The sequence below is a fragment of the Sander vitreus genome, chromosome 5, assembly GCF_031162955.1.
Source record: "Sander vitreus isolate 19-12246 chromosome 5, sanVit1, whole genome shotgun sequence".
Lineage (NCBI taxonomy): Eukaryota > Metazoa > Chordata > Actinopteri > Perciformes > Percidae > Sander > Sander vitreus.
Genome location: NC_135859.1, coordinates 2,290,229 through 2,311,049, shown reverse-complemented (window position 1 = coordinate 2,311,049; position 20,821 = coordinate 2,290,229). Strand labels below are relative to the sequence as shown.

Here is a 20,821-nt window from a genome sequence, read left to right as displayed (position 1 = left end):
GGGTGAATGCAGGGTAAGATCTTAGTGGACTATTTGTCCAAAGATAGCACCCCAGTGTGTGGTAAAGTGCTGGGGCTTAAGTTTAACATATTTGCGGCCCCCAGGGAAACATACTGTCCGGTATAGACACACTGATGTAATCAAAGCCTCTTCCATAGGAGGATCCTGCTGCTGAGCTGCTCCTGGGGTGCTGCTGGGTAATTAGGCTTACAGATGGAGACCCAGCAGCTGTTGAAGACTAGACTAGAGCTGCCATTTTCCCCTGCTAATGGCTACACGCTAGAAGAGCTGCTTGCAACAGTCAGAGCTTGTGCGATCTGAAAGTAGACACAAGTTTTCTTTTTACATGTCAAGGCTGATGACACACTTAGAGTACCGAGGTGGAGATGTTTGGAATAGCTCTCATACAGAGCTTAGTTAGACAAACACACACACACACACACACACACACACACACACACACACACACACACACACACACACACACACACACACACACACACACACAAAAGCCTCCTCAAAATCTCTGCTCTCCCTCTCCCAACCACCATGTTTTCCACCATGGCAGGAAAAGAGTGACAATTGGAGGGTGTATCAGGTTCGCAAACACTTGCTGTCCTAGCTTGCACCCTATCCATCATTCTTGATTAGAGAGAGAGACAGCATGACAGAGAAAGAGGGATACAGTGACCCAGACTGGGGGAGAAAGAGGGAGAGGAGACGGGAGAGGGAGCAGAGGGCAGGGAGTTGTGTCTGTAAACTAATGGAGACAAGGCCCGGATCCTGACCTGCGGGGCTGCTGCTAACCTAAACCCACCACCGTCTGCCCCCATCTCCTCTAAGCCCTAGTCACACATACAGGCAGGCAGCAACGCACACAGACACAGGTAGGAGAATCTGGGTCTGACCTCATCCAGCCATTGTGGATAAGGAACATCAACAAACGGCCTGCATGTTTTCAGGGCTGCTTTGAGTTGCCGCATTTCACTGTGGCGTTCTAAGTGCGGCAAGTGAAAAAACTGATTTGTTTGGAGTGTGAAGGCGGCGTGTCAGTTTGGGGAAATGTGTGAATGTGAGGAGAGGGGGGTGCACGGTGAAGCGGGAGCGAAATTGGACTCAGAAACGAGCCAAATCGTTTGCGAGATGAAACAGACTACATCAGAAAAAAAGAAAGAAAAAAAAAGACAACACAAGGCTCCAGAAAAGTGTCGAGTGAGGCAGGCTGGCACAAAAGCAAAAAAAAGAAACAGAAACAAAACAAACACACTTTTCTTTCTGCTCGACATATTTCAGACTGCAGATGACAAAACAACACTGAAAGAGTTAGAGGAATCAAAATCAAACCGCAAGTGTGTCGGACTGTTTCATGAATCCGTGTCGAAGTGGAGGCTCCACACCACATCAAACCCTGTAAATTCTCCTGAAAGCCTCCTCTCTCCCTTTAGCAGCCAGCGCTTAGATTATTGTGTGCCGCTAAAAGGTAAGTGCTGGGAGTGTCACACTTGAGAGTGTGTTTTAAGCACCATAAAGTAAGAAGACCCAGATGGCTCATCCTCCCTGAAATACATGTCCACTCTACCTTGGCTCCAGCGGCACCTGCTACCCGGATTAGGTCAGTGCTACGCCAACCCAGCACACTAATACAGTGTGCCGCAGCTGATAAGGAGCCCGGGGCACTTCAGCACTTGCCCTGCACTTAACAGTTGATGAGTCAATACCTGTATCATTAGTGATAGTGATAGCCGTATATAGATCTTTTCCATAAACATAGGGAGCCATGATTTTCACGTCATTTGTTAGTATTAGGCTTCAACAGATGTGGTCTTTTGAAGCTATCAGTGCTGATAGTTTTGGACTAAGCCTGAAGATGACTGGTTTTGGTTATGCAACCCAATATGTTTAAATATTACATCCCAAATATTTAAATATTTCACACAAAAAAAAAAAAAAGCTTAGACATATTTTGGAAATCTAAAACCGACCCCATTCCAAGTGGCAATAATGATGAATTAATTGACTCTAATGATAAAGTGCATTGATGTATAATCAAAATGCCTCAATTTAGGTTATGAACTTCTTAAAAACAAAGAGTAGTGCTACAGTATATATGTAATTAATCAAGTGCATTTTATAGAGGTGCAAAAACACTAAACTTAACCAAACGCAAATATCAGCACCATATCTCAGTCCAACCCTGGTCGATACTGCTGATAGTGCTGTGTACACACTTCTCCGTGGGCCATGTGGCATTGGAGCAATTCCTCTCGCTCCTTCCCAAAGCAAACAGCAGTGAAATCCCAGTCCTGCAGCTCACCCCTCAACACAGCAGCACTAACCCAACAGCAAGAAAGGTTGGAGCCCATACTCTGCTGAATGGAGTATTACAGCCAGTCAGAGGCCATTAGGGGCCCCGCCACCAGGGCCCAGCGCAGGGAATTCATCAGTAGCCAAAAACAACAGCCAAACAGATGACCGCTTGAATACTGGAGGAGACCACACTGTGCATTTTTTAACCTTCCCTGAAATGGCCAAAACGCAGGCCCCTGTGTCTCTGCGAATTACCTCCTGTGTGTTAAACACTGGGACGATTAATAGCGCTCGTGCCCAGTGAAATACACAAGCCCTTTCTCAGCGGTGCGTGTCAAGTTACTGCTTTCACCATGTGTTGAGTTTAAGGTTAATAGCTAGGCTCTATCACAAACCTCTCCAAACCCAGCCCTCTGTCAAACATACTGTACTAGTCCAAGCCTGCAGTTTTGCTTCTAGACATAGTGGCTATGATGACAGATACTGACAGAAACATGGATGCTTATAAGTTGCCACTGGAAAGGTATGGAGCTCAGAAATACTAAACAAACAGTTAAAGAGGACCACCCATCTGGAAATACTTGGAAAATACTTTATATGGCAGGCTAATATTTCTGTTTGATTTGAGATCTTGTTCTCCTTTCTCCCCTTTCTCTGGCACATTCTTCTTATGCATGGATGTCCTTGTCCATCATGGAATCTGAAGCATTTTTACATCCGTTCTGTTCCTGGCGATGGTTTTCCCATCTTTACAAGCCTGTGTGAACCGCTTCCCAAAATGTCCAATCCATTACAAGCACGTTTGTAATATCCGTCTAGGCTGACGACTGTCCCCTTGCCAGCGATTGTACATTATCCAAGCGTCGTGTTTGGCCACAATCGCCTACCATCTGGCTTTGTCAATGAGCGTTACAGCCTCATCTGCAAACAACATTGGCTCTGAACCGCTCAACACAGATGAGCTTAAAATGCACGTAGCAGGGAACTGGGATCTTCAAACAAATGCAGGGCGGGGGGAGGGAGACAGGAGATGAAACCCACTCTCACTGGCAGAATGACTGGAGCTTGGAATGAAGGATTAAAAACAAGAAAACCTGCAAGTGATCACAGACGACACGCTTTACATTTCAGGCCTGACAGTAGTGATAAGACGCTGGTCATGTATTCTCCCAAGTAAACAATGAAAATGCCTTCCACACCGCAGCTGGAAACGTCTTCGATGGAGGAGGAGGAGGATTAAGATTAGACAGAAGATGTAATGAGAGCTACTGCTCTCTAGAGTTATCCTTTCTAAATTCTTCCCTTTATCCCCTCTAAAAACCCATCCATTTTAGCCAATGGCGCTTCCCTGCAGAGATGGGAGTCAACCTGTGTTTTACAAGTTGGTCAGCTAACTGCAGGGGCTGCAGCTTATCTTCCGAAAAGCTCTTCCCTAATCAGGGAACCTCTGATTCACTGGTGAAGCATCAGCTCCCTACTCACAGCTAAGACCTTGGTTTATAGTGAAGCAGTTAGTGAACTAGACCACAGTAACCACTAAGAGGGGTTGGGTTCAGCACACAGCTGTGTTGTCAATGAGGTTCCTTTTCTTTTCTTATGAAAGTCATTTATTGAATTATCCTTTCTCTGCAATGCTTTGTCCACTTAGCCAAAAAACTCATCAAATCATATCTTAACCTTTTGTCTCGGTGACGGTAGTCCTGAAACCTGATTTCATCATTGAGAATGCCCTCTCCCTGCTGTGTGCTTCGATTGATGGCTGCACAAATAGAAATGTCAGCTGAGGTGTAAGTGTCACCTCTGGGTCAAAGCCACAGTATAAATTCATATGTGCTTATTATCTAGCGTGGCGTGCAACGCTGCTGATGGTGTGGTAGGTGAGGGGGATCATGTGCATGGAAAGGCCAGGATGGCAGTAAGCTGGCATTTTATCATTTAACCTGAACTGAAGAGACAGCACTGAAAGGCCCCAGGGGAGCACTGGCCTCGGTTGTGGATAGGAGACAGCTTTGAGGCTGCACAGTACTGCTCAGTATTGAAGCGATTCAATATATTCACTTTGACTTGATCTTATAAACTGTGAAGCCCTCTGTATATGCCAACCTGTTCTTAACAGTAAGCTGGGAAGCACGGCTCAGAGATGACACACCCCTGGCATTACACACCGAAGATGTATAGAGAAAGTGCAGCAGCCAAAATGCTGGCGATGTCCCCTGACAACTTATCCTAAAACTCCCTCATGGCCTTTAGTGATTCTGTAATTGCTCCCTCTCCACAGCTAAAGCGGAATCCATATTCAGTCAATGAATCCAGAGCCACACAATGGAGCCTAATCACACAGCCTTCAATGTGACTCCCATTTTCTGTCACAATAGCTGATCACCACCCACGGGCTCGCTGACACAGATGACAGACACGGACAGGACTGACTGACAGGTGTCAAGCGTTCTGACATGTAACGGCTAAGATAGAAAGGGGGGACAAATACATTGACTACAGCAGAGTTTCTGTTTCACGATTGAAGCTCTACCAGCAGTGACCCAACACGCTAATCGGGGGCTAAGTTAATATTTCATGCACACTGGGCTCTTTGCACAGAGCAGTGACTTTTCTAATGGACATAATAGCGCTTTCAGGGGCCACAGAGTGCACACAGGGATAGCATGATATATCAGCTCTGATTTTACAAGCATAGATAATCAGGAGTGTCTTTGAAAAACAGGCGGCTTGTAAGAGCCGGTGCAGTTTGACATCACTTCCTGAATCATACAAAACCAAACAATTCCCTTCAGTCAGCTTTTCAAGGTGCCAGGCCATAGAGGCATTGTGGGTAATGTGGCTTGGTTCCTGACTGCCTGCCACTCTACATAAATAGTACATGACCATGTAATCGTAATTTAAAACGCTATAAATATTGAAGAAGAATTAAAATAATTTATGGAACACCGCAGTGTAAATGGATGTGTGTGTGTGTGTGTGTGTGTGTGTGTAGGAGTGTTTTGTCTCCTTTCACTCCTCTCTCGCAGTGTATACTGAAACGATGGGCAGCGGCAGTGCAAGCTGGGAATTCTGTAATTGCTTTTTCTGTCCCTGAAGCAGGTCTTCCTGCTTTAAATCAAAAAAGGCAATCTCTGTCAGTAATGGCTCAATTAATAATTAAACACGTGTCTTATCTCCGCCAAGCTCCCCCCTATTTATTTTCATCTCTCTGACAGGGATGGCTGCACAAACAGCATTAGCACTATCAATAAAGGGGGCATTAATATCAGCCCCTTTCTCCAAAAACAAATCACCCAGCTCATAAACTGTCCTATGTCTGTGAACAGTAATAACCCAAAGATGAATAAAGAAACAAGCCATATACTATATGGTTTTCTTCAATTTCTGCCAAGTATGTTCTCTCCCTGAACTGTGAGTGCTAGCTAACCTGTCTACCTTCTGTATTCTGCTAGGAGTTTGTACCTTTTTAATATTTAAATTAAATCAGGGGGAACACATGAGCTGCTGTTCAAGCTCAGTAACAAGTGAGGTGGTGTTAGAGGCAAGAGGGGTGGTTTATTTTATGCATCCAAAACTACTAACCTCCAGCTCTCTTTTGCACATAGTCTGACTGTCACACACGAGTGCCCAAACCCCAAAACACCAGAGCTTGACCATAAGTGCTATGTCAATACAGGAACATTGGTCTTCTTGATAAAGGAAGCATGCCATGCGAACTGCCTGGACTTTGTCAAACACATCACAGTAGGGACTGGAGGTGAGCTTCACCAGGCTTAGAGTCCACAGCGGAGATGGCTGCTTGCAATTCCAGCACTTGCTAATCCTGCTGTTGGAAGCCTCTGCAGCGCTCAACAACATGTCTGCCCTCCAGTCATCTATCCAGCCAGCCAGCCACACTCTCCATCTACTTCCACTCAATCCTGATTCAACGACGAAAAAGCTGATTAGTTGGTCAGAGGGTCAACCTCCATTCATTATTTAATAGGTGAGAGGCTGCAAACAGTCAGGCCGGCTGCCGACGTTAGTGATACATTACACTGACCTGGCCAGCGGAGAGCTGCCCGGCCGAATACAAACATGCTCTCTCATCTACTTCGCTATGGCTGAGATGCCCTCAATACCCCCTGCCCCTGACCTTGCCGCTCCCTCTCCCATCACCATCCTTCCTCCCTTCTCTGGCATTCAGAATCCAGCAGGTGGGACTGTGTTTCATTTTGTTGTGAGCTTGCACTGCAGGAGCAGGCCTAAGGCTGACCCAGGTAACGGAAGAGGAGGCGGTGGAGGAGGCCATAGCTCTTTATTGACATGCAGCAAACAGCAGCGGCGGAACAAAGGCCACTCAGCACCTATTGAGAGAGGAGGCCTGAAGACAGGGTGGTTGATTAGCGATTCGACACGGAGACCCTGGACTGTGTAGCACATAATGAGAGCTTAGGGAGCAGGCCATGAGCTGATGGGGGAAGGCGGTATGGTGGAGGCGGGCTAAGGATAGGAGAGGGGAGAGGCGGGGCTCTACCATAAGGAATTGATTTCCCACAATAGAAGATTGATATATGAGTAAAAGGGCTCCAAAGAAAGAAAAAAAAAAAAATAGGGTATGGACAGATCCTAAATCCTTAAGCTACAGCATTGGTAATGTGTTTATATATAAACAGTTAGAGGATAATCCCTAAATCCACTGCCAGGCTAAATGGTTTATGCATCTTTTTTGTTTGTTTACTTCTGTGTCAATTAAGCAAATTGGTCCAACATCCCTGACGAGCAACAGCTCTGAAGTGAGTGGATTTTGCATTCATGTCCAAAAGCTTCTATCTCCCTTAACACCACAGTAACCCCATCTTCACCTTTTATGTGGCCTCTGAGAGATGTTAACAGAGTCAGATGTGCATGATGGCAGTTGTGTGTGTGTGCGCCACCCCCCTCTTCTTCGTCTGCATGCTCTCTCCTTCCTTTGTTCCTCTGGTCTAATCCAGTATGTGTGGGCCGGTAAGTTTAATGGAAACAATTTATTAAGTCCGGCTTAAAATGCCATCTGCAGCTAAGCCTCCCAAAGCCGCTAAGCTCCTGGTTTCGCCCCGGAGCTTGCTGTGTTCACGCTTACTGTAATGCTCTGTTTAAAATGAGCACAACGGGTCAAAATTAATCAGGATTACAAGGGCACAAATCCACTTCAGAAATGGGTTTTCTACCAATCTTTCTCCTGCTATCCCAAGATGCCCCAGGTTTGTCTGGTGAACCACACACCATACAGGTGGCACCTAGCTAGGACAACAGGACCTCAGAGAGCACAAAGGGGGCAGGAAAAGACGTTGCCTCGACTATACCTATCGCTCTAAAACCCACAGATGCCACATTCAACATGGTCACTGCAGATTCCAAAGTGTTCTCAGATATTTCTAGCCGCTGACAGCTAGGTGATAACTCCCCACCATTTCCATAGGCGCAGCATTGGGAAATGTTATAAGAAGGCCTACCAGGGAAGTGTTTATCTGTGCTCTGTGGAGGTGCCCCGTACATGCTCAGCAGCTACATTTAGCTTCTCATTCGCCTTCAAGCAAGTGACAACAGTAAACTCTGACCTGCAATACAATAAGAGTAGCCCTGAGTGGAGCACAAGTCTTCACAGCGCTTTTACTGAAACATGCCATCCTCCAGGAAATCAATAATTTGCAGGAGGTTTAAGACGGGAAATAAACAAAAACCAATAACTGTTAGATAATGCTTGCCCTTTGCTGTACCTTTCTACCTCTAAACCACCAACACAGACAGGCATTCAGCAGAAGTGGTGCTAGCTCTTGGGTAACAACATCCATAGAGAACTGCACAGTGTGTGCTGTGTTATAACAGATACTATTAGCTTCTATTACCAGTACTGTTAGCTTGCGATGTAGTGATGACGAAAAGTAAACATGAGAGAAAGAAGGCAAGGGTGTCTGGGTTTTGCCGAAAACCATGTTCTGTGTGCATAATTACAGCGCTTTTCCTTCACTGATTACTATGTTGGTCTTTCCTCTCCTCCATTAACCCTGAACCGTTTCATTAACATGACAGACTGTGGGCCTGTGTGCAATTTGGACTTAACCTCAACTGTTCGTACCCGTAACTGCTCACCAAAATAAAGTTCAGAAAGGAGCACAGTGTGGTAAGGCAAGGAAGAGTTAAAAGGAACAACACTCATTACCTAAAGAAATGTACAAGCCAAACATCATCACAGCATTATATATTTATGTGTGCCATAACGTTTGTTTGGGTGTATCTGTCGGAGTGTCTCCCAGCCAACAGCTCGACAGGCATGGTGATCAGAGGAAAGCAGGCTTTTCATTGGTCCCACAGGACCGTGAGCGAGACCGGTAATGGGACACATACGGCGCATTCTAAACCAGAGGAAAACAGCCTGTGGGCTGCTTTGTATCACACACACACACACACACACACACACACACACACACACACACACACACACACACACAAACCGGTCTAGGCCAAAAACAAACACTGTCCTAGAATCCATTACAGCTCAAAACAACAACATTGGAATGGAAGAAGAGAGCTGGCTGGTGGCAGCTCTGCAATTGCAGCGTGATACCATCGTCACCAAATCACTTCATCACTTCATCAAACTGCTGATTTCTTTGCTGCCTCACCTTTTCTAACCCCTATTTCTAATCTGGTGCCCTTCTTCCACATTACCCAAACAGGATCTGGTTGATCTGTGTGACAATCAGGAGCGACTCTGATAGGATTGTCTGGATGTAATTCCAGGGACCTAATCCTCAGCCCTGTGTGCACATTAGCAAGAGCCACAGAGCCCTCCGTTTGACAGCCGACATGCACGGGGTGTCTGCGTGTGTAGATGTGTGTAAAAGACGACGGTTGTGTATGTGCCTGCACTAGCTGTTCTTCACAGCAGAGTATGTTTATATGCAGCCATGTTCTGTACGGGCATGCTGGGAAAATAAGTCAACACCCTGACAGCTTACAACAGCAGTAGTCCAGCAGCCCGGTGGAAAATAGATGGAGTTGGACGCGGTCTAGTTGTTTTCTTAACCATGCAAGTCTGGGAGTCATTGTCATTGTGAACGCTGGTTTCACGAGGCCAGCGCTGGTCACAGGTCATCTACATCACACGGCCGACAGGCCTGGTTTCTCTCCTCCTTGTCAGCCATGCCTTTCCACTTAGCAGACAAAGCTACTGTGCTAAACCAAGAAACACCTTCATATGCTGTTGAAAGGAAACCTAGCTTTTACAGTGGATGTTCTGATGTGAAGGTGAGGAAAATTGAGGTAAACAAAGACCTCTAATTTGGGATTACCAAAAGGCAGGAGGTAGATTTACACTGATGCTACAAATATCTGCTCTACTTTGCAGATAAAAGCATGGTCCAGCCTTCTTTTACAACAACCACAAAGTATCTTTAACCCTGCCATACTAATATATTAACTATGTATAGTCAGTTTGACCACGAGTGCTACATTTTCACAACTTCATTTTAGAAAATGGTTTTCAACACATTTTCAACAAATATTAAAAAACATCCCTGTTTACACTAACTTTGTGTCTATTATGATGACATTAACAGTTCAGTAGAGGCAAGCTAATCCATATGTCTAGTCTGTCCTGCAGACACCCCCCCCTCCCAAACCCTTCTCATATGGCCAGAGTTTACACTGTTCTGCACACCCACCTCCTTCTCCCTCTGCTTGCGTTAATGGCCCTGCTTCCTGGTTCCTGCCCTGGGGGGACATGGTCTGCATGCTGCTATCTGTCACTAGTAGGCTGATCGTGCCTCTCCTCCCTCCCCTGCCTTCCTGCATCCACAATTTGACACCTTTCTCCCTGCTCTGACCTGGCAAACATCATTGCATTTAGTGAATTTACAGGTGCAGCCATTCTTTGCTCACATGGCATACACCAACACATGTATGTGGTTGGCGGCACATGGACACACAAAATCACGCAAGATCATGCATGAACATACAAAAGCATATGTTAACACACAGGCACAGAGTTTGTGTTGTCTGGGGGGCTGACAAAGCTCTTTCTCTCTTTCCTTTGGCATCCATTGTGGTCCAGGCCTGCTGTCAGAGAGCTTGTATTGCCTGAGGGAAGTTCCCATTTGTGGGAGCATGTGGCAGGGAGGCTCTAAATCCCCTCTAATGAACCAATATGTAGGAGGGCTAAGCCTTTGGCGGAATCGTCCAGCAAACGCCACTCTGCGCTCAGGCAAAAATGTATGCATATGTAGTCACCAGACCTTGTTTATGTCTGCTGACATTTAAATCTGAATGGGAGCTGCAGGATTAGAGCCGAGGAGATTTGGACTCATTCGCAAAGCCCAGTTGTTGTTATGAGTATGAATGTGGCAGAGGAAGAAAGACTGAAGGGGGAATGGAGAAAACAGAGAGGGCTCTTACCTTTGGGTGTGGTGGGGGAAAAGAGCTTCTCCGATCCTACATCAGACACCTGGAAAAACAAGAAGGCAGACCTTTAGTGGATTTGTCCTGTGAATCGGTGCTATTATTAATATTATTCATCAAAACTAATGCAAGCACTGACACACATTTTGTCTGCCAGGTAAAATGCTTATTCACCCACAAATGTGGCCACTAGTGACTGGAGCAAACGTCCAGCTGCCACACAAAGCATTATACAGTCAATCAAAATACTCCAATCAGCAAACGAGAAGAGCTCCCTCTGCACCCGGTGGTCTCTGTCTGGCTTTTTCCTGTTGAGGTAACATTAGGTGGCACTGTTGTGCCACCTGAAAACCCTCTGAAGAAGTGCTCTCAAAGACGGAGGAAGTCAGTAAGGTGGCTTTGCAGCATTAGAGCACAAAGGCTTCTGCATACATGCTGGCACTCAGAAATCACATTTTTGTCCTGCAATATCTTTGAATGGAAAAACATATCTCATGAATAGAATGTGCATCTACTCTAACAGCAATATCCTTATTTCACAGATTCAATATCAAAGCCAATATCAGCCCATACTGGAGGTAAACAGATGATCTGTCAACAACAAAAGCATTTACTGGGTCAGAAACAGTTGTTACTGATTGGGCTGTAGTCAAATGGAGGCTGAGTCACTTGGGAGAGAAAGGCACCTCACTATGAAGTGATAGTGGAGACTTCTAGACTAAACACTGCAAGGTATTTTCCTCTCGGCTTTAGATGGATATGTAGATTCTGGCGAGCACCACCTAAATCAAAACACACCATACATTTTCACACATGTTCACTGGCCAGACGGGGAATGTTTAAACACTATGACCGAAAAAGCAGTAAATCCACACAAAAGCTGGTATTTGTGCAAAATACCGTAGCATAAAATCGGTGTGCTCCGATGATAATATTAACAATGAAAGTCCTCCTCAGCCTGTAATATCTGCCCATATAGGGGTTTTGTTTAAAGCCAAGATTTCACTTTGCTTCAGATCCTCTCATCTGGTTTCTGCACACTTGTAAAAAGCTGCAAGAGCTGAACATATGTTCCACCCAAAGGGCCCGAGTGTCCTTAACTGCCATGCTTGTGTTTTATGCGGCACAAAGGGAGCATATGTAAAGAATGAACAGTGAATCAGAGTGAGTGCAAGAGCGACGGAGACAAAAAGAGAAAGCAAATCGTTTTTGTAAACACAGATGGCCGTCCTTGGCATCCGTGTTAGTTCTTCACAAGTGTTTTGAGGACGTCCTTTTCTTTCCAAGACCTCCCAATTTCTCCTTTGCTGCCACTGTGTTACTGTTCTCCAACGTGTTTGTCTGTCTGCGCTTGATGTCTCATCTCAGCGCTAACCACAACAGTGAAGCTTCCGCTGATATAAGTGCTCTCAGCATCAGCATTACCAGACTTTGAGATTTTAAATGTGAATCTTGCAAACATTATTCTTGATAGCATTAGATTCTTTAACGGTGCCATTTAAGCAATGTTAGTTATGAGATTAATAAACTACAATATTTATTAAAAGACTGGTCAACCAGTGTGTTTAAAGAAGTTCAACAGCCTGATGAAAATGTCAGAAGAGGTCAATAACAGCTCTTTAGTTTAGTCTCGATAAGCGGAACATTTGATGGAGGGCAAGCGCTCAGTATAAAGGAGATGTTTCCTGTTTCCTCTTACAGTAGAGGAGGCGAGAGACTATAGAGGAAAGACAGAGTGTTGTGCATTGCCCTCTTTCAGTCTCCCAGAACCGGGGCGCCAGGCTACAACACAGGCTCTTTGTTAGCTTTGGACGACATTAAACGCTCCAGTACCAAGCCTCAGCACTGCAGCAGCACAACCTCAGCCTTGAATCATGGCCCCGGAGGCCCTGGAAGAAAAATATGGGCTCAGAATGAAATGAAGCTTGTCAAATGGACACGGGAGCTGGCTCAGGGACGTGCTTAGTGTGGCATGGGGTCACAAAAGCAAAAAAAGACAGGGTAGGTCATGTAATAACTCACTATAACAGTTTAAACAATTGTTATGACCAGAGTGGTTATCCAGAGAGCAAGGCAGACATAACGCTCCTGAGAAAGAGAACAGAAAATTCTTTGTTTAGCATGTGCCAAGACAACCTAGTTCTCCTTATTCCTTTTGTGGCTATTTTGAGTGCGCAATGAGCCGTTTTATATCCCAAACACATTCCAAGTAACATCAACAACCAATATTTAGGTTTTAATGCTGTGTTTTGCACCTGCCAACTCTGCATGAGTCAGTCGTATAATCCACAATTACAAGGTCCGCTTACAAAAGCACTTCTTAAAAAGGCATGTCAAAGCAGAGCCCTGATTTGGCTAGCTGTTGTTTTTGTAGAACTTTCTTGGTTTCGCTGGTCAAGTTGACATTTTTTCACAGGGCTGTGCTGCTGGCAGTCTGAGCGGCCTGTGGTTGTGGTGTGCAGAGGTCATGTATAACAAATTCTTCACACTCTCTTTGTTGAGGCAACCCTGGCTGCCATTAAAAACAGACCGGGAAAGATGAGACAGAGGGGAAATATATATAGAGAAAGAGAGACAGACAAGGGAAAAAAAGAGGAGCAAAGGCCAGGTTTTCTAAAGGAAACAGGGAAATTTAACCATTTAAAAAAAATAATGGGGGAAATTCAAGCCACATTGCCTGGGAGCCAAAAGCACTTGGAGCGGGCCGCAGGAAGCCTGACCTTTGAGGGGGCCGTCTGCTATCTGAGCCTGGGGCTTCAGGGGCCTGGCCTCCTCTCTGGAGGGCCGTCAGCAGGCCTCAGCTTTCCTTCCCTATTCTATTCATTAGCCATGCTTTATGATTCAGCTTCCTCTGAGCCACACAAGAGCTCCCTGAGGAAAGAGACTGCTGGAGAGAGGCAGAAAAGAGGGAGTGAGAGTGAGGGAGGGGGAAAAAGCAAGAAGGAGGTCACAGGGCCCAGCCGGGGCCCAGCTCTCAGCAGCTGTGAAATCCTTCCGTTTCCTCGGCAGGCGTAAAAGGAATGAGGGGAGAAAGAAAAAGAAGGAGGCCAGGGAGGGAGCTGGGCCAGTAAACCCACCATCAGAGTGCTAACTCCCTAAAGAGCCACATGCAGAACCATAATTCCCAGATTTAGAGAATGCCAAATTACAAATTACACTGCTGTTTGTTTTAAAAAGTCCCCAACTTCCCTGAACACCAATGACTTATTGGCTGCATAAATCTCCAGATAATAGCAGAGCCGCAGAGGGAGAGCAGAGAGGCAGAAACCCTCGCTAGCAATAAGTGAGACATTTACTGCGAGGCAAAATGCATTTGCTGTCACAGCAAAGAAGCAAGGGGGGGGAAAAAGCTTAGCAAAATTTCCATGTCCACATCGCTTTTATTTAACAACACAGCAAGCTAATCAATTTAGAAAATCTGAGACAAGCTTAATTGCACTTTTTTTTAGTGGTAAAACGCTTCCTCGCTTAATTTAAGCACAATGGGCCGACTGAGCGAGGTGATGCATGCAGCAAGGGAGGGCGGGATAATCAACTGAATAACCTTCAGGCATACATTTATGAAAGGCATTGATCAGTTAAGGCTGTGATTTCACCCAGACAGGAAGGTCAGCAATTACCCAGATTCAATTAACCTCATTTAGTAAAGACTGCTGAGAGACCAATTTCTCTCCCCACAACCCCCCCACCCCCCGAACCCCCTGCTTTATATCAAATGGTCCCCAGGCCGTCCATCTACCTTTGATCTGAGAGCTCCTATTGCATACCCTGCATTCCTTGGAACTGAGCAACTTATCTCCAAACAGGAAATAATCTTGCAGCCAGAGGTTAGGTAAACCCAGACTAAATAAAACTAAATTCCTAATACAATCGCCCCCTATCCCAGTAAAGCAGGTAAAGCCCCTCCCCTTCCTGGTAAAGATGAAAAAAAATGACACAGGCTGGCAGTGCTATCACAACCGCTGTAGCGTGAAATCAAAGAAACCTGTTAGTAGGCTCTGTTGTGGGCTCATGCCTGCAAAGACTATAATTACAACTTTGTTCTGAGTCATTTGGCACATGCTATGTTCTTGACGGACTGCTGTAGGACAAGTGGTAAGGCGGATAATCTTAACAATTATATACCACAAACCAAACACAAAAATGACATCTCCAAACTGATGAAAGATGTTCTATTGTACAAAACAAAACATACAAGCAGATGCAAATCAACTGAACACCCATGAGTGCAGCTATAGCTAGAAGCATGTCGTCCAACTGTGTAATCATGGGTAATAGAGCATAGAAAAGACACAACACATTCTGTGCATGCTACATGTAAATAAGTGGGTCAAAAGTCCTTGCGTAGGCGAAGACACTTGACGGACCTGTATAAGAGCACATGGCCACTCGGTGCTGTGTTGATGTGACAGGATGTGGCACTAAAGGACTCATCATGTAGCATGACAAACAAGAAAGAAAAGAAGAAGAAAAAGAAACAAAAAAAGAAGAAGGAAGCGGGCACAAGGGCACATATCCTGGCATGGACGATTAGGCTCTCAATTACCGTGGCCAAACCTGTCTGTCCATGGATCCACGCTCACCAAACCTCCCATACACACACATGCTGTTCATTGTTCATCACTGCTTGGTGTTTCATCACTGTCAACTTCCTCCTTCACTGCCCTCACTCCCAATTTTCCATTTACTGTCACCTCAAGTCCTTAGTTCCCTCTCTTGTCAGGGTTGTACTGCTATATTTTTTCCTTAAAAAGCAAAACCCTTGAATGATTCTAACGTGATGTTCTGATTTGAAGTATATTGAGTATGTTTGTTTTCTGTGTATAAAAAAAGGTCACACACAATGATCTTGAACACTGACACAAAAAAGCTTATCAGTACTGATATGGTAAAAACAGCTATCAGTCAAACCCTAGCAAGGGCCTGACTTTCTCTGTTCATGGGAGTAGCTCGCGGCTTTGAAAAACACTTCTATCAGCGCCCACTCAGGCCCTTCAACTACTGTCACCCTTTCACCCCAGACGTCCGCTAATGCTACTTTAACAATAGATGCAGCATTTAGACGTTGCACAGTGGGCCTACAGCTCCCAGGCTGCAACGGGAGACACCAAATTAATTATCTCCTCGGCGCATTTGTCCTCGCGCCGTTCCAGAAACTTAATGACCTCCCGAGCGGTCGTTTATTATAAGCCGCAGCAGTGCTACGCGTTCCCAGGGCGGGGAACAGGCACCATCTACGTCCAATTCCCACCCACCGCTACCACCGCCGCTGCCTCCTGCTTGTCAGAACAGGTGTGAGCCAGCAAGACTGCAAACCCCCAGCGAGCATGATGGGCTATACAGCACGAATGGGAAAGAGAGAAGAAACCTCCCACGCAACTGTCAACCAACAGATACTCGCCTGAACTGGAGCATCATTAAGATGATAATGAATTCCATAGTGACCATGTAGAATGGAGTGGTCTCCCTTAGCACACACACAAAACACACTCAAACATCTTTATACTTTACAGCCCCGAGTGCCATTTTCATAGGCACGTATAATGCATGTGTGTGTGTGTGTCTGTGTGTGCGACGACAGAGGGCCAGGGCTGACAACTCCTGCTCCCTCTCCCCCTAGCAACAGACGCAGGGAAATGAATGCCGAGAGAGAAGCAGGGGGGCTTGAGCTTTGTGTAAAATATTACCCTTTCGTCTCGCTTACCGCACCCCACAACACCATCCCTCCTCCCTCCCCTCCCTCCCCTGGCTGTGCAGCAGTTGCTAGCCCTTATCACTGCTGCCTGTCAGTTTAGTATACAAATTAGCAGTCTATCAGGGGAATGCAGGGGCCTGTTTCATCAGTAGGGAGAAGGGCAGAGGCATGCATTGCATTAAAGCCTCTCGCCGCTGCAGACAGAGAGGGTCACAAATCAACGCCTCAGCAGGCCCAAAGCCAGCACTAACCAGATAAGGAGAAATGGAAAAGGAAAAAGGACAAGGCATATTTCACCAGAGAGAATCCAGACCTGCTCAAACTCCCTGCAAAGGCCCGGGATGAAGGATGGATGTGGGCTGGTAGGGGGGGGTATAGGATGGGAGGAGGTCACAAATCACAATTCCAACCCCACCGATTACAGAGTAACAAAAAGGACATGAGAAACAGTAAGGACATTTCATTTATAAAATGTCAGTGACAGAGGAAGTGCTTCCAGCTGACTGACTAAAATTTGCAGGGAATTAGGGCTCGCTTGTTCCCACTTTCTCCTGTGAAGTGAACCTGTGCATGTTAATACCAGTGGAGACAAAACGTCTGTGAAGGGCTCTCATTAAGTAGCATAATGCAATGAGGCACAGTCTAAATTGCGGCAATAAAAGCCGACAGACAAATCATCTCGACCATCGCAATCCATTTAACTCAATTAATGCAACAACAGATCCGTGCTCAGTGGTTTAAAAGCACGCGTGGCTCTCCTCCCTTGTCAGGCATAGGCAAATGTGGAAGGGGGAGGGGGGGGTCAGTGTGGCACAACTATTGTACCATGATTAAGTCCTGCTTAAGAGCATGGAAATTGGGAAAAGAGAGAAAGACAGAGAGATAAAGGCAATGGGAGACGGAAAAACAAAAGCAGGAGATAGCTCTATTCGGCACGGCACAGCTGACGATGGAAAGGGTGTGGCCTCCTTTCCTTTTTAATGTCAAAATGTGTGCCAGCCGCGATAAGAACCGCAGGTAATCTCCCGCTGGAATCAGGGGGTCTGTTCGTCATTACTCTCTGGCCCTGATATAGATCAGAGCACCGGTGACTTCTCCCGGCTCTCCAGGCTTCTCGGCAGCCGAGATGGCAGATAGCCCTTTAAGACACAGCTCACTGCTGCCTGATTGGCTGGTCAACAGCCACAACCAAATCCCGGCTCCCTCGGGGGCCGCTGTGAGGAGGTATGATAGGACAGGTCACGGAAACTGGCTGTCCCCATATACACATCATCCTTTTGTTGTAAAGCCTTTACCCCATTGTCCGTGTGGGTGGTGGAAAGTAAAAAAGCCTTTCTGGATGTTATTGTCTGAGAGGCAGGATAACAGACAGGAGGATTATTTCAAAAACAGCTTCCTCCAGAGCTTTCACAATGCGGCATCGTTGTTGCTGTGGAGAGGATCCTGGAGATAATAATAATATTCCTAGTCAGAGCCTTTGCTGCAGTGGAGCTGCCTTCTAACAGAGAGATACACATCATTCTGACTGGCCCGCCGTGACATAATCGCCCTGCGGAGAGCTGCAGGCAAGCTTGGTAGGCAAACCACCTCTCACTGCAGCTTGTTAAGAGAAAGGTGGCTTTAAGCACAGCTCAATAGAAACTCCTATTGAACTTGTTGTTTTTTTCCTACTCCATCTGAACAATGTCTAGGTGAGTCATAGCGTACCTCAGGCTACACAAGTTACATTCTTCCTTTCTTCTTCTCTTGAGATTGTACTGCGCTTTTGACTTGGATGAATTTGCTAATAGGGGAAGAAAAAACAAACTTGGCAGGATCTTAAATAATGCAGGCGATAAAAAAAGCTGTGACCCTTTCCCTCGCCTCAACCCACACAGTGAATTTCTTCTGAAGTTAAAGACAGCACACAAAGAGAAGAAAAGGCAGAGCTGGCACTACATGGAAATGTGTGGTAGGCTTTGGTTTGCTCCTCTGGGCACGGACACCTTTAATGAGAGGAAAAAATGCGCAGCAAGAGGCAGATCTCACCCGTACTATGCCAGTGATTTTGAGTAATATGAATCACCTCCCCTCTAACACAAATAAATATTGTTCTAATACCAGTGGGAGTTAAAGGCTGGGCTAAGAAAACTACGGGGGATCCAGGCTTCACACACCAGCCTCCACTCCAGCCATTCTGCATCCCACAGCCTCCTAAACCCTATACCATGCACACACTTGATGCCCGTGACCCCTGACCTTTTCAGCTTCGCTCTCTGCTGAGCTCAGTTTATCAATGCGATGGGGGGTGTGAAGTTGTTGATGCTGGTTTAGTAACAGTACCTCTCCTAAACTACAACGGCAGCTGAAATGAGGCAAAGGAAATTTAGGAATTCATCTTGGCATCTTGCTCATACAGTATGTCAACTGCAACCGTGAAAGTCAGGCAAAGCTCTCAGGATCAATACAGCCACTTGTCCTGCGAAGGAATGAAGGGGGAGTTGGGGAGGTGGCGAGTGGAGGGAGTGGAAAACTGGAAATAGGACAGAGAAGACTGGCACCCGTTGCCAAATGTCCCATTGGTCTCACACCACCGTCCTCTTGCCACTTTAAGGCACCCTATCCACCCTGCTAGCACAAACAAACATGGTATGCACTATATAAAGGAGTCTCAGACCTCCAAAGCCCCCAGGTCATGTTGGAAAAGGGATGTGGCACGTTAAGTGGAATTTACTTTTGATGCATACATCAGGCCTCAGGTTTCTGGCAGCTGTAACCCAAGCTTCTCCTTGAGGCCTCACTGCAGGGTCGGACAGGACACCCAACGCCCAGGCAGGCAGCTTCAGAAATACCTTCATTGCTCAGCTGCCCTTATATAAAAAGGTGGAAACTGACAGTGGTAGTTTACAATGGGCAGACTTTCATTTCATCACCAAACACTGAGAGTTGAGATCGGTACTGGAAGAAAAGAGGACATGTTTTTTTCCTAGTATTTGCTACTTGCTGTATATAATCTGCTGCTGTCTGGTGAGTGTGTGTTTACAGCAGGAATTTAATATTGAACGCGGACCCCAGCGGCCCACAGTACGCCCACTGCTTTGTCACAGCAATTCATTCTTTAGACTTTGATGTTTCATTGACATCTTACAGTATTTCTCTACATGAATATGCGACAGGGTTTTCATTCTAAAATGAGCCAAAGACTCCCCCCACCCACACACACACACACACACACACACACACACACACATTTCTTTCGTGACATGGCATAGCTTGAGCTCTTCTGTCACTGACAGTCCAGATGTGTGACTTAATGTGGAGTGGGTGGGAGTGTATAAATAACCATGATGACATATCAGTGGGACATACCAGTAAGGGAGGGGGTGATGGAGGGGGTGTCGAGCTAACTGCGTACCTCCAGGGAGTCCAGCAGAAGCTAGTTTAACGCCAACGCGACAACTGCAGAGACCTTGTGAGAGAGCTTATGGCTTTAGACTTCACACTTACTGTGTAACATCATTATAGCACAACACGCTGGGACGTGACCTTGACAACGGCCATGTTACTGCTGGTTTTCAATTACAATGATCAGTCACTACGGCGACTGCATTGGAAATAGTTATGAATTGCGCAGACTTATGGTTACTGTGGCTTACAGTGGCATGTACAGAGTGATGAGAGCCTGTCAATACCTGACTGGAGGTCAGCTTTATCAACCTAAAAGGGAGTTCAGCTCAATATTGAGCACTCACAGCAAACTGCATTTCCAGTAATTGCACAATAATAACATCCTAATGTGTTGTAATTGTCTATTCGGTGAGCTTTTCTTCTTTTATGAGCCCCGCTGAACTCTGTGTAAACCCACTGGCTGTTAACTCTGATAATAACTTAACACCTGTGGAGGAATTTGATCTGGCAGCCATCTAAACACAAATCCTGGCATGGAAAAGAAGGGCAGGGTGAGGAGGAAATATTTGATGTGTTTGCATTGCTAGAGCAAATTTATGTCACTGCGGAAAGGACTACTAAATGTTGTTGGCCATGCCTAGTGTGTGCAGAGCATCATTTGCTCTGGATTAAAATATAATGAAGCAAGTGAATGCAACTTTGTCTTACATGCAACTCCTTGAATTATTTAAGTGGAGAGAAAAAAACAACAAGCAAAGAAAATTCCCAGGTGCACTAAAACTTGTTAATGATGGCAACAATGAATATCTTAGCGCTTGTTAAAAGCTTTGTTTTCCTTGGGGGTCTCGGCATATGAGTGGACTAAATGAGCACAAAGGACGCCAAGTCACATACAGAGGCCATTCATATTCACTTCCAGTATGTTGCTCCAGTGACGTTATTGGAGTGTGTGTACATAATGCACTGGATTGATTTTTTTTTGCAGTGAAGCAAGGTTACACAGCTCATTACCGC

The 20,821-nt window shown here is 45.8% G+C and overlaps 1 protein-coding gene across 11 annotated transcripts in view; it reads right to left on the bottom strand.

Annotated features, from left to right (window-relative positions):
* The window catches only part of fbrsl1 (fibrosin-like 1), a 293,183-nt gene that overhangs the window by 27,206 nt on the left and 245,156 nt on the right, over positions 1-20,821 (bottom strand). For all 11 annotated transcript variants that reach the window (XM_078250014.1, XM_078250016.1, XM_078250008.1 and 8 more), the window contains one exon: positions 10,723-10,771. In XM_078250014.1, coding sequence (XP_078106140.1) covers positions 10,723-10,771 — 49 coding nt within the window. The remainder of the gene's footprint in view (positions 1-10,722; positions 10,772-20,821) is intronic.